Genomic DNA, 14,153 nt, shown 5'->3' with positions numbered 1-14,153 from the left:
TGTTTCATATCACTTCTAATAGCTTTCTTATACATATTGCATGATTATCTTTCAGCATAAGATTGTATCATCATTTTAAGTCCTCCATCAACAACTCACAGTTCTAAACTCATATGTATACCCACATATGAGAAAAACACACAGTGGTCATCCTACCAAACAGGCCAGCAATTTTAAAATATTAAAAATATGATCTACTTCCAGATATATCAAGAAGCAATCCATTCTCATTAAATAGTAATGGTTCTTATTTTTTGATTACTGGCTGGCATCAGGGATAGCAGCAGGAAGGTGAGTTAGCAAAGACATTCAGACACTTCTCTCCAAAGGCACAGTCGAAGGGTCGAAACCAACTCTCTCCTACTAAGTATGAGCTGGGGCTCCCTTACACCATTAAAACACTACAGAATTAGGGAGAGAATATCTTTTCAATCAAGAATTTCATAGGCACAGAAAAGTGACTCTGGAAGCTAAACAAGAATGTTTCAGTTAAAAATTGTATTTATTGCTGCAGCTGTTTTAGTCTCTTCCTACAAATGTAGCTAAAAAGAATATTGTACAACAAACTCCAATGGTTTGGCAGTTGATTGATTATTGTACATGTCACGAAGGGCACCGGCACTGCAGAAGCCTAAGTCCTATAGCATCACATTCTATCAGAAACACTACACAATCATTTCCCTAAGCTATAGTTGCACCAGTTACAACTGTTCTATTTTTGTAAAGCCAGCAATGACATTTATGTTTGTTTTCACATAATACCTCTTTAGGACAGTCAGAGAGAAACCAATCACTCACAGGATAGAATTTGTTGTTTTCTTTTTTTGGTTTCTTTAAGAATCTTGTTGTGCATTTCGAAATCTTTCACTTCTTTAAGAAACAAACCCAGTATGATTGGTCCTTGGTTTTCTGCATTATTCGTGTTAATTGAAACAATGTTCATGTGGCATAAATATGAATGTTATAAGCAAGTTGCTATATTTTGAAGACAACTTGTTTTCATTGACTATTCTGACTATACTTCATTATGGCAAAAATGTTGAGAAAATATAATTACAAATACCGTGGGCTTGCTTTTTTAAAAAAATCCCAAACAACACAACACAGAGGCCACCACAATTGCAATAAAACCTCAACCTGTTATGATTTGTTTTCCTCCAAAAGTAAGAAGATGAAGATCAACAGAAGAATCAACAGAAAGTAAACATATTGCACAGACAGTAAAAATGCAGAAGCCAACCTGCTGGCTTGAGAGGGAGAAAATTCAAGCTACTCCAATAAACGTAAATGGCACTTGTCAGTCAAATCTGGCTTGACTGGGTCTTGATCTGCTTCTGCTCTTCTGCTTTGCCACTTTGCGTTTTCTTTCATCACTTTGAGGAATGGCTGCAGCAGAACGTTCCTTCCTAGGGCGGTGAGAGGAAGGAGCCGCAGTTTGTAACCCCTGAGGGCTTGCGGCGTGGGGAGCCTCGCTGTAGGTGGTGGGGAGAGACCTGCACTGGAGGGGTCTCTGGCAGTGCAACATGATAGAAGTTTGGTAACCGAATGTCATATCTAAAGCCTTGCCCCACGTGCACCCTGTCATTCAAGGCATACAGTTTTTCAGCAATGTCGCTCCCAATTAAAATTGAGAACAGGCGGGAGATGAAACGGTGTTTAGCAAACAGCAGATAGAGCTTCTTTCTCCTCCAGGCCACATACCGACAATCTGTCTCTGCTGTAAGTGTTACCTATAGGAGAGAAAATTAAAGAGCTAGGTGACAAGGCAGTGATGTTGCCACTGCTCTCCTTGCTCAGAAGGCACCCCCCTCTCTCAGCAGAACCTGCCTACTGCAATTAGAGCCTTTTAATCCAGGCAGAGAGCTCTGGAAGGTCTACTGTAGGCAAAAGACAAGCGAGAAGGGTGACTGAGGATGGACTGAATGATCACATCTGGTTGGCCTTGGTGACAGTATGACTGTACCCACCTTGTCAGGATGCCCTGCCTCAGCCCTGCACTCCCTGCTCCACTCTTGGCAGCCTCAGCTGGAAAGGCAGGTCTAAAGAAAGCTCTCGACAAATGCCATTTGCCCTTGTGACAGGAGACATCAGATCCCACACAAGCAGGAGACAGCATGTTGGTCAAGTAACAGCAGTGGGAGGGCTCACAGATTAGAGGGGGCAGCCCCGACTGACACAGTGTCCTGTGCTGTAACCTGTGCCAAGCTGTGTCACAGGCACGTGTCTCCCTGGCTCATCTCCCATTGAGAAGCCTCTTCAGCACCAGTTTCTATCCACCTCATGCAAACCTGGCTTCTCAGGGCTGGATATTGGCACAGCCAAAGAATGCAAACAGGGTCTACCTCCTGGATTAGCTTTAAGAAAAACCCTATCTGTTGTAAAAAGATACAAACAGCTAAACCAGTCCAACAGCTAAAGAGGACTTCCCTCCCAAAATTAATAGAATGTCACTTATTTTTATAGCATCCCAAAACCCCACAACTGAATAAATTTATTTCTAAACCAAATAGTACTTGAACAGTTTTTTGTAGTACTAAAAGAAACCCATAAAACAAAAACCCTCATCTTTTACCTGGAAAATTCCCTCTTCTGTGGGCCTCAGTGAATCCCATTCAGGAGAATCCAGAAATTGGAGAGGAAAAATATAATGCAGAAACTCCCCATCAACTGTTACTCTGATCCTACCAAGATAAGACATGTTAATTTGTTAGCACTACCTGTACACCAGCAAGGACTGCAACAAAAATGTGCTGTTTCTACTGTGTGAGGAATTTAAATATAGTTTTGAGAGCACAAAAAAAGCAATCAATGGCCAACAGTATCCTAATTATATTTTTAAACCCAACTTGATCAGGCCAATTGAAAGAGAACACAAGACAATCACGCAACTGAAATGGAAATCTTTGGAGGCTTTATTCAAGTCATATTATTCTCTCTGTGGCAGTGCAGTGCAGTCTGTGCAGTGACACGCTAGCTTCGTCATTAAAAGGCCAGTGTGAACTGGAGCAGTGAAAGACCAATGCCTGTAACACCATTTGCCTCGTTCCCCTGAAAACCATGGGATTTACTTCTAGGTTTGGCAAATAGGCACTTTAGAGGGAACAAAGTGGCAAAAGCAGGGAGTGGGAAGCAGGAGTTCCCCACGGCTTGTAGTAGAGAGGGCTCTCTCCATGTTTAACAGGAATTACATGGCCACAGGACTGTGTCTGGAGCCAGAAGAACAGCCTGGAGGTATGGCATCTCTATGTGAATGTTGCGGCCTTCTGCAGATGCCACAAAAAGAAAAATTTCCTTTCTACTTTCTAAATAATATTTAAGTTTGAAGGCACACAAGAAGCCCTGTACCAGGTGCAGAAGGGCAGTAGGAACTTCCTGTTAGTTGATTACTATCCGGCTGGGCATGTAGAAGGGTGGATACCTCTCCTATGCTTTTACCTCACCTATGACCAAAAGCAATTTCCATGAGGTACTCCCAACAATGCTCTGAACCAGGGTGTCGTTAAGGACAATTGCCTACAATCCATATTGTCCATTGCAAGTAGTCCTAAATCAGCTGAATGTCAAGCTGCCTACAAATTCCATCTGTCCATGCAACAGGCTATCAAAATTCACCCACGAAGTGTCCCATCAAAGACAGTCCATGGACATCATCCTGGGTATCCCACCTAGTCTTGTGGCAGTCTAGAATTGCATACTGCTTTTCATACAGTACGAAAGCTAGTATTTCCCTTCAGTAAAGCATCGGCAAGGTTGCCAGAAGGTTTCCCTGTAATTAGGGAATACAAGCAGGTCGATTTATTGCCTCAGGGTCTAACAAAGGGCCACAGTATACAGTAACTGTAGATACAGTTCTGCAAATCTTGACAGGGTTCAACTATGTCCCTTTGTAATGAAAAGGCGCTTTTAAGCCTTTTGCTCTCCCTTACTCCTTTTCTTCTCCCACCACCTTGAAAGCAACTAAATACAATCTGTATCAATGTCAAGATCTCTATTACACAGAGTTTTTCTCAGTATATTCAGTTTCATAACTAACTTTTAGTCCCATTTCAGATTATATAAGTAAAGAAAAATAAGACAGATGCTGTTCTCCTCAGCTAGGCAGTAGATAGATAGCAAACCACAGCCTGAAAACTGAAGTACATATTTGTTCCCTTTATCTGCCTAACCTGTTAAGTGCTCTGATATAGTGGTCTGGAAAAGAATGACTTCAAATCTTTTTCTTTATGCTATTACAGATTTTGTGCTTAGTGTTTTTATGATAGTGCTATCCTAGACAAGTGTATTTAGCCTATTAATATTTATATGACTTGCATTAATATTTAATCTATTGTATTGGAAAATAAACAAACAATACACAAATCAGGCCTTTTTTTTTTTTTCTCTCATTTTCAAGGAGTTAAAAATAAAGGTATTTGCAGCATACCTGAACAAACTAATACCAACCTGCCTGATACAAGCAAGGACAGTTTATCAATAGGTGTTTTGCCCTGCATGGCGTAACAGTGTTCCTTCTCCAGGGTAATCACTTCTGCATCACAGCACAAGACGATCTTCCTGTACACAGTCAAGGAAATTCCCAGAGGCTGGAACAGAGCATTGTAGAGTTCCTGGAATTCTCTGTCAAAGGCAACACTCCGAACTTGGTAGGTAACATAAATGAACTGGACGAAGCATATAGCAAACAGTATAAAATTCCAGGAGAATATATCAGCAGCACAGATATCCAGCCAAGCCCAAATAGAAGAGCAGAGAAAGCCCAATCCAAGCAGGCTGAAGACATAGAGAAGCCCAAAGAATCCACTGCCACCCATGAAGCCCACAACAAAGAGAATACTGGCTAGGTGGTAGATAGATCCCTCTGCCTCTTGCTTCCAGGTGGTACACGTAGGATGTGCATATATCAAACTTTCCCAAAAACTTGCATTTTCTCCCATGGCTGGAATAATTTGTTGATTCAGCTAAATCTTGGAAATTTTTATTTATGAGATGCAACTAGTGAGCTCCTTTGCTTTTCCATTCTTGCGAACTCTGTTCCATGATCATATAACATCAGGGTTTCTTTTGGTAGTGAGGTTGTGCTTAGGATATCCAGCAACTAGGCAGTTAATGTTCTCCATGCTATTTCTCATCAGTTCATGCATTGTTTTGACTTTGGTCATGTCATCTGTAGCTTCATCTGATCTGGACAAGTGAAGAAAAGACTAATTACTTATAAAATTATTTTCATCAGCTAGCCTCTATCAAAGTTTTTACTGTCTAAAACCACAGACTACATTACAGTCTTCCAATTCCCCTTGCAGCTCTGTGATTTCAGGATCAAACCTTAATATTCATTCAACTGAAGATCATATTCCTGTATCTATGAACCCTGTCACAAACATTGAAATGAACCCATGTAAACCTGTACTTGTATCCACAATATTCTGTGACAAGCCTTTGCACAGCCCCACTGTTGAGAAGGTAGTTGCATTTGTTGGTCCTGAAACTGCCCCCTGAGAGCCTTATTTAACATTCTACCAAGCTCTTTAACAAGAAGAGACAGTGAACTCTTTTTCCTTGTTCACCTCCTCCATCTCGCTCTGGATTTCAGTCCAACCACTCTCACTAATGTGTTGAGCAAGGCTGCTCTCTGTTCCTGGAGACAACAGACTACATCCCCAAACACTACAGTATGGGAAACCCAAGTATCACAGGGGATGGTCTTTTCTACTCCAAGGTTTTTGCCTGAAAAACCTGTCATATATAAGAAAGACTATAAAGCTTAAAAGCATCTCTATACAGATCATGTTATTAGAGGTAATTTAGTAAGTAGTCCTGCAAAATATTACTCAAAGGACATTTACAAAGCAATTTTATAACATTCCAAGTTTTACCTCATATAATTTCATGCCATAGACCACATAATTTTTTTTGTTCAACAAGTTATTTGTTTTCATATGATTATGATTATATTTCATATATTTCATATAATAATTGCTAAGAATTTGAAAAGGAAAACACACAACCAATAAACATGAAAAAAAACCAAAATAAGTTTAAAAAAAATCAAAATCAGCTTTCTATGTCTGTCTTTTAAAATAAAAATTCATGCTTCAATGTGAGATTACACATGGTAGAAATTGCAAATCCAGTATCTCTCAGTGGTGTCATCAAGACTGAAAACCTCCAAAGTCTTTAAGTGTCTGGTTCTTTTCCCGGTAAAAGAGCAGGGAAGCTAAGAAATATCTTGCCATCTACATTATTACATTCTCAAGAATATCAAAGCTCAAGTTTTTTTTTTATTTTTTCCCCAAGAGCCACATTACAGGCCTGTATCTCTTCTGTAGAGGAATTGGCTGAAGACCTCTGGACTCTAATTGAGGAAGTAAAAAGTGACCACAAAAAACTCAAAGAGGAGTTTAGGGAGAGCATTGTCTATGTCATGCCAGTGCAAACTGGAGACCCTGCTATTTAGACAGGCTATGGAGAGAGGATACACCACATGGGGCAACCTGTGGTTCTTTTTACACAAATATGGGGAAGACATGAGGAGATGGGATGGAAAACTCACCTCTGCTTTATCAGCATGGGTATAGGAGTTAAAGGGAAAAAATGACCACCAGAGGCACTTTCTAAAGGATGGATGTAGCTCCAGTCTCCTGTAGGCAAGCCCCTAGACAGAATCAGATCCTCTGGAAGGGACCTCCCATTTGTATTCAAGGGAGAAAGCCGTGACTACCAAGACCAGCATTAGAGAGGCCCTGCCTCTAGCCAGGTAGAGGCATGGGATAACCATGTCTATTGGATGGCCTGGCACATCAGATCCACAAGAATACAAAGCTTTGGTTGATACTGATGCACTATGAACTCTAATGCATTTTTCCCTCACTGGGTCCTCCCTGCATTATCTTTTATTTCTCTCTGAATTTGGGGAAGGGAATATTTAAAAGAAAGGAAGAGGGTTCATCTCATTAGAGATCTCGCCTCCTGGAATATATATTGTCATTAAACCAAGACAGCACCTCTTCTTAATCAAGAAATTATTCTAATATTTGTGAGCTAAAAATTGGTGGTAATTTTTATTATCAGGTATTATGTAGAACAGAGACAATAACAGGTATGGACCTAAGGACAATAAAATTTCTAATTTTGATGGGTATTTAGTGCTAGATAAGGCCTCTCACATTTTTCTTTATGGTTCCTACAAGTCCAAAATTTAAATTCTTGAGGGCTTCAGAACAGTCACTCTAATTAAGCCATTCATCTACTGCATGCAAGGTTGGGGGGGGGAGAAAAATCCTCCAAATCAAAAAAACAGAGAGCTGTGATAGCAACTGAGTTATCCTCCATAGCAGCACAACACTGCCAAGTTTGTAAGTCCTGGCTGTGGTGAATAGTTATTGCTACAAGTTCATTTGATGGTGATGATTGAATGAGCAGGAAACTGCATTTAAAGCAGGCTATCTGGATTATAAACCTGAAGAACTGTATCTTCCCAAGTACACATTGAGTACTTTCTACTCTGTCCCCTGCCTATGGAGAAGAAGGAGCACCATGCACAGCACAGTGTCTGCCATATTCAGAATAACACTGACACATTGACATCTGTAGGCTGCCAAAATCAGAGGTTCATTCAAGATCAGTCCTCACAGCTTGGGAAGGAGCTGTGCCCTGCCAACAAAGGCTGAATTACTGAGATGCTTCAGAGTGTTTTGCCCCACCACACGTCCCACCTTCTTCATTAAGAGCAGATGAAGTGATGCAAAAAATCAGTCCAGGCTAGAGATGGGAGCAATGTACAGTGGCATGGACTCCTTTTAAATAAACAACAGCTGGAAGGACTAAGCTGTCATCAGAAAGTGTTAAAATCAACAAGTTGGAGCTTCAAAGCAGTAAATGGAGTATTTCACTTATACTCTCCCAAATAAATACCTGCCAGCAACTTAAAACGTCATATAAGTAATATACAAAACCAGTCAAAACAGAATGAATTTATATTGTAATTTAAATGCACATAGTACAACCTTCCCCTCCTCAAATGGGTATTTCCCTCATACATTGTAGTATTCCCACAAAGAATTACCAATTATGTACATCTTTTATTTGCTTGAGAACTGTGTACTTTACTCCGTTTTTGTCACTGATGACTCAAATTCAACTCTGAGAAGCTTTGAGTGTTAGTTACTGTGTCTGGATCACAATAATTCCTGTGAAAAATAAACCCTAAAAGCCCTTAGGCTACCAGCAGTTCTCTCTTCGGTCTTCTTAATTAAGTCAAAAGTAAAACTATTCAAAGTTTGAATACTCTATTCTTTAGTTGCCTTATCCCAAGTATTCAGAAAGAAAGCCCTCAGCACTTTCACACTGCACATGTTGACAGGCTATAGAGCTGTACATGTTAATTGTGTAACCAGCCCAGATGAATTGTTTGCTACAGGTTTGGAAGCAAAGAAAGATTTTCCTTTACAGCATACACATTTTCATGCACAAAATGAGATTATACTAGATTTAGCAGGATTTGTCTCACTGGTTTTAGCCACTACAGTGTGTATGTTTATACATGAGCTGGTGGACACAGCCTGGCTCAACAGCTCAGCAACTCCACCAGGAGCAAGGCAGTCCCTTCAGCCAAGGGGGGGGCCCTCCTTGCCTTGACACCCCCCACTTCCAGAGGGATGAGCTCTGAGCACCCCCTGTAGGCTGGCAAATTACATCTGGTCTAGCAATCTTTAAATTATAAAAAGAAACTGCTGCTTAATTTTAGCAAGTAGTTTTATATGCAATGTAAACACATGTATCAATTAACATACCCCTTCCTTCCATTGCCCCCACATCTCTGAAATCCCCTCTGTTGCCCCTACTGACACCTACTGCTCTTTGAGGCTTCTTTATGTATCATGCTTTTTCCAAGTTACTTTCCTTCTGCAGTTGTCATTTGGGGTTAGACACCCAAAGGGACCAAGACAACCAAACTCTTAATTGCAATGCCTACCTCACTGCGCAGAGGAGCTGTGCACCTACAGAGAGCTATGGCTACGCACCTGTAGGCAAGTATGGGCAGATAAATAAGGAAAATAATACAGTGATAATCCATCCTTGAATCCACATCAGGCTCAAAACATGCATACAACAATTAGGACAGTAACTAACAACACAAGCTAGCTTACCTTAAACTTCTTGACACTATATGCCAGAGAAAGTTGTAATTATAATACTGAAAACCACAAGGTTTTCCCAAGAAAATGCAGCCTGTGCAATATAGAAAACAGTACAGTAGCCTCATCACAGTCCATAAGATCTATTCAGGAAGACGGAAGAAGGATGAGGAAGGACTACCCAACCCAAAAGACAAAGGTATCAAGATAATCAGTCACTATAAAAGTAGATATATTCAGATCACAAAGACACACAAGCATTCATAGCAAAGGTAATTAATTAGTAGGATGGTTTTAAAGATTTCCTTTGCTGGGAATTAAGGAAGTCAGGATGCTGTCTGGCCCCCAAAATAAATCTGTGTATGCTATTATTAAAAAATTAATTGATTTACTACAATTCTATTTTTTATTCTACAGGAAGTCACATTAGATGTTCGCAACAATGTCTCCTGGACTCTTGTCTTAAGTTACTTGATATAAAATAGTTGTATATATCTAGAAAGTTATATAGCTTGTCTTCACAGTGAAATCCAGAAGCCTATCTCAGATACAAACTAAGACAAGAGAAAACACTGAAGACAGGTATATTTTTGAAATTATTTCTCCTATAGACCTTATAGAAGAAACTTTCATGCATGTGTAGCCAGCACTCCTCCTGCGAATGTTTTTCAAAGGAAGGGATGTGTTATCAATGAATGCTTTACCATGAAACGTGTCTGCAAGCCCAGCAACCAAGCCCCAGGATCCCACTCCCTGGGTGAGTGTCATCACGGAACGAGGAGGGACTGCAGTGCAGTTCTCAGCCTCCCTTCTGCACAACTTCACAGCTTTAATGAAAAGGGCAGCAAGTGACCCGTTCATACGAGTCAAAATGAGTCATTGGGAGCACGCTCATGGGAGGAGGGAAGACAGATTTCTCCTTCTCTTGGATTGAGGAAGGCATCCTGTGTCTCACTCATGTCTCATCGCTATGTCCCACCCACTGGATCAGTGCTCCCAGTGGAGGCTGTCACACTGAAGGTAAAGTATCTCGGGTGTTAAGAAAAGTGGTCAAACCACACTCTTCCTTGTCCTTCCAGTACCCCCCTGGGCTGCAATTGCCAAACTGTCCCACTCCCAGATCATCCATGTGAAGTGATACCTTCCTGGAGAGCAATCTTTCTGGGAATGCTCAGAGCTACAAAACAAGAAGCTGGGGCATGCCCGGCCATCAGTGGTGCTTCACTGCCTTCAGGACAGCTCTGAAAAACAACCGCCAGCCAAGCAGGACTTTTCAGGGCCAAAACTCTGCTTTGATCAGGCAGAATTTAGGCTACCATATTCAAGGTTGTTCAATAAGGCAGCCCCTTCAATCAGCTCCTGCCCAACCCTGGAGACACCCCAGTGTCATCTCTGCATTGAAGTCAACGGTCCACAGGAACGACCCACCAGTGGCACGAGGCTGGTGAGTGGTTGTCCTCCTCACCAAGCTGGGGCTGACTCCCAGTCTCCCTGCTGCAGCAGATGCAGAATTGCTGTCTCCAAAGCAGAGCTCTTCAGTGGGACTTGGCACTTACTGAGCTTGCAGCTGGGAAGGCCTGTTTCTGCCTACAGTTTGCTCAAATTCCTACTAATCTTTTTAAGTGGAAAAAAGCTGGGCTGGGGGGAGGCCTCAAAAGAAAAAGAAATCCCACAGTAATACAGAACAGAAGGTTCATTAGAAGCACTGTATACAGTGAAGCGGGTATTATTTTGTCTTTAAATATTTAAAGACCAGCTAACTCTACAGAGCTTACAGTACTTCAACAATTCCTCATTTATCACTGTAAAATATACAATGCAACCCTCTGTGGTTGCAAAGCCAATATTGAAGATGCTGTCTATTTTATCATCTGGACAGTATCTGAAATGAAGAAAAAAATTACATATTTTCTTCCAATTTGAATCAGAATTGATGAACCATAAGTACATGTGGTATTCCTGCCAAACTAAGAAGCATAATCCCCTCTCTCCTTTTTTTAAGGTCTTTTGGCCCTAGGAAACATGAATATGGAATGACAGTCAGACATTTTTTAAACTAACTATGGATTGCTAGCACTGATAAATTCGAGCAAGGCTCTTGTAAATTGTGCAGCATTGGCCAAAAAATAACTCAGGGGGTCTGTTTTATTGTGTTTTATAATAAAATTTCGAAGTCAAGTACAAGTTCAAGCTTCTCTACAGTTCAACTTTTAAATTATAATAGAGAAAGCAGCCACAACGCATATTTCACAAGTGCTTTAAAACTGTGTTAATAAACTGTGTTAATGTATTCTGCAGAATACAGCTTAAATGAATTTGTATGGTGTAGCAGTGCCCCTGGATGGGAATGTATTCTCATGAAATCAACTACCTGACATGAACTTAATTTCTCAAAAAAGAAAGAAACACAGAGGCTTGGTTCATCACACTATCCCTGCATGTACAACTGGATTACAGAATTGTACCATGACCCCTGTGTTCGAACATATAAATGGCACACTGAGCCACAAACCACCATATTTACATACCCTGGAAGCTCTAAACCAGAGTGAAATGCAGTGAAAGGTAGAAAGTGCACCCTAATGGAGCTGCTGAAATTATTTATCATTACTGGAGGGTACAGTCTGGGTACACTTCTACTCTCTGCTTTACAGGAGCAAGTGTCATACAGCTTTACATACAAAGGAGAAACAAGCAGAAGCATGGACATGGTATGGGTTTAGCATCACCTTCATTAGTTTTCTATAACAACCAGAAAACTCTTAGATTCATCACATAATATAATCACAAATAGCAGCTTTGTTCATTATGTAATATCTGACTTTTGTTTGGGCAACAGTGGCATGCCCAACAACAGGTATTCTATCATCATCTGGAGACACTGACCAGTGTATACTTTTTCGCGAATTAGGGGAACACACTAAAATGATGAAATAAAATCTCTTCTCTGAAGAGCCCACACACTTACTAAAAAGATCAAACCTAGCTTCAGCTAATAACCCTTTTCTTGAATCCTTAATAAACTTTCTGTTCTCAAAAAGTTTCATCATAAAACCTGTGGTTCAGTTGTGGTTCCTGACACAAACCTTACGGGTAACTGTCAAGGCAAGTTTGTGCCAGGAACCACAATTGAACCACAGTTACAATTTTCTTCTGTTTCAATATCTATTCTCCTCACTGGAGGACTTGCAGTTTACTTACTATTTTGCAGGCAAAGCATTTCTTTAAAACTTGACATTTTAAGCTACTTTATTGTTTGGCAACACACAGACCTTTGTGGAAAGCCCAAATAGCACCAGTTCTGCAGATGTGGAAACGATTTCTTGTTTTGCTGTGGTCAGTGAAGACATTTTAACTTGTACGTTTACAATCATATTCCCGTTAAACAATAAAGTAGCAAGAAGTCCTAATTTTGGAAGCCAAATTTCATTAATGACTTCTTTATAATACTACCAGGTGGTACATGATTCAATATTACAAGAGATTAGCTACATAAAATATTTGCCCATAAAGTGATTGACAGCCTAAATGCACACAAACCTTTACAGAACAGATGAAGGAAAATGTGCTAAAATATTACAATTTGGGAGAATATGTTTGGAAAAAATATTATAGTTTGGGGAAAAGAAGTGGTTTGTGTCGCTCGTTCTGTCTTTGGAAAGAAGCAACTGCAAATGCAAAACCAGAGCTTAATTTCAGGGTTCATCTGCTCTTACCATTTGTTGATTGAGAGAGGGAAGAATCAAATAACGTCCGCCTACGAGGCAAATCCCCAGCCTGAGAAAGAAATCCCCGGATCCCGAGTTGCTTTTGTGACAGTAGAGATACTCTCCGAGCCGGCTCCTGTGTGAGCGGCAGCAGCTGAACCCGGGCAGAACCAGAAACCACGCCGTCCTAAGGGACAAACCCTAAACCCGAGACACATAACGAAGAGTCTCACTCCAGACAGAGCCCTGGAGAGTGGCAGCGCAGGGCAGCGTGTCGCGCTGTTCTGCAAAGGGGACACGGCAGAGCTCCCCAGCTTCCAGCCAGGGTTGCCTCCGGTGACCAGGGCGCGCAGGGGAGGAGGGAGTGCTCCCCTCCCAGGGCAGGACCTGTCACACCCGCCCGGGACGCCGGCCGAGCCCCTCGGGGCGGGCAGCTCTTCCCCCGACGGCCGGTCCGCCGCCCGCCCCGGCCCCCGACGCGGTGCCCGGAGCGCAGCGGGCCAGAGGGGCCCCCGGCTCCCTCGACCCTCGGCGCCGAGCAGCCGGCGGCGCTCCGATCGCTGCCGACTGGACACGCCGCGGGGGGCGGATGTGGCAGCCCTCAGGGAGTTCAGCCCGCCCCGGCTCAGCTCGGCCCCGCTCCTTGCCCGCTTCCCCTTACCTGCCCCGTGCCCCGCCAAGGTAAAACGTTCACGCGCCCGGACGGGACGACGCGACAGACGGGACAGGACATAAGGACAGGAAGGACAACCAGACGGATCCAGATTCTGCGCTGCCGCTCCTCGCGCTGCCGCAGCTCGTCGCGTGCGGGCACGGAAGCCGCTGCCTGACTAAAATAGGCAGCGGCGGCTGGGAGCTGCGGTGCGGCGCCAGCGCGGGCGGGCACGACAACCCGAACCGAGCTGGCCCGCAGCGCGCAGGCGCCTCCGCCCGCCCCGGGGGCTGCGTCGCTGTTGCCCCGGGAGGGCCGGGCCGGTCCACCGGCGGCAGCGGAATGCCGCCCGTTCCGCCGCGCACCCTCCCGTCCTCCGCATGCGGTCCCTCCGCGGGCTTCCGGGACCGCCGGTGAGCGTCTGAGGCGGCGTGCAGCCGGCCTGCGGGGAGCGCCGCGGGGACACGGAGCCCTGAGCTTGGGCACCTTAAAACCCGGTGCCGGTCTGGCGTGGGCACGCAAAACCTGCCGCTCCTGAGGCAGGCGGGGAGCGGCATCTCCTTTGGCACGGCCGTCTGGGGTTAAACTGTCTGCAACTGCTGGTTTGGAATAAATGAAATTACGATTTTCTTCTCTTTCACTTACCCCAGCAACGTGTTT

General features: G+C 43.0%; 1 protein-coding gene across 2 annotated transcripts; it reads right to left on the bottom strand.

Annotated features, from left to right (window-relative positions):
- Positions 1-483: 483 nt before the first annotated feature.
- On the bottom strand, positions 484-13,521 carry POPDC3 (popeye domain containing 3). Of its 2 annotated transcripts, none has more exons than XM_008920510.3 (4): positions 13,503-13,521; positions 4,444-5,181; positions 2,573-2,681; positions 484-1,730 (listed from the first exon to the last, which is right to left on the bottom strand). In XM_008920510.3, exons 2-4 carry the CDS (start codon positions 4,932-4,934, stop codon positions 1,407-1,409), a joined length of 924 nt encoding a protein of 307 aa, XP_008918758.1. In that variant the 5' UTR covers positions 4,935-5,181; positions 13,503-13,521; the 3' UTR covers positions 484-1,406. The 2 variants fall into 2 exon arrangements, with proteins under 2 accessions (XP_008918758.1, XP_017933464.1); XM_018077975.2 differs by lacking the exon at positions 13,503-13,521 and adding an exon at positions 12,851-13,165.
- Between the last annotated feature and the right edge of the window lie 632 nt (positions 13,522-14,153).

The sequence above is a fragment of the Manacus vitellinus genome, unplaced genomic scaffold, assembly GCF_001715985.3.
Source record: "Manacus vitellinus isolate BGI_N305 unplaced genomic scaffold, ASM171598v3 scaffold_4_pilon, whole genome shotgun sequence".
Classification (NCBI taxonomy): domain Eukaryota; kingdom Metazoa; phylum Chordata; class Aves; order Passeriformes; family Pipridae; genus Manacus; species Manacus vitellinus.
Note: the sequence above shows the minus strand (reverse complement) of the source record. Positions and strands in the feature narration are given on the sequence as shown.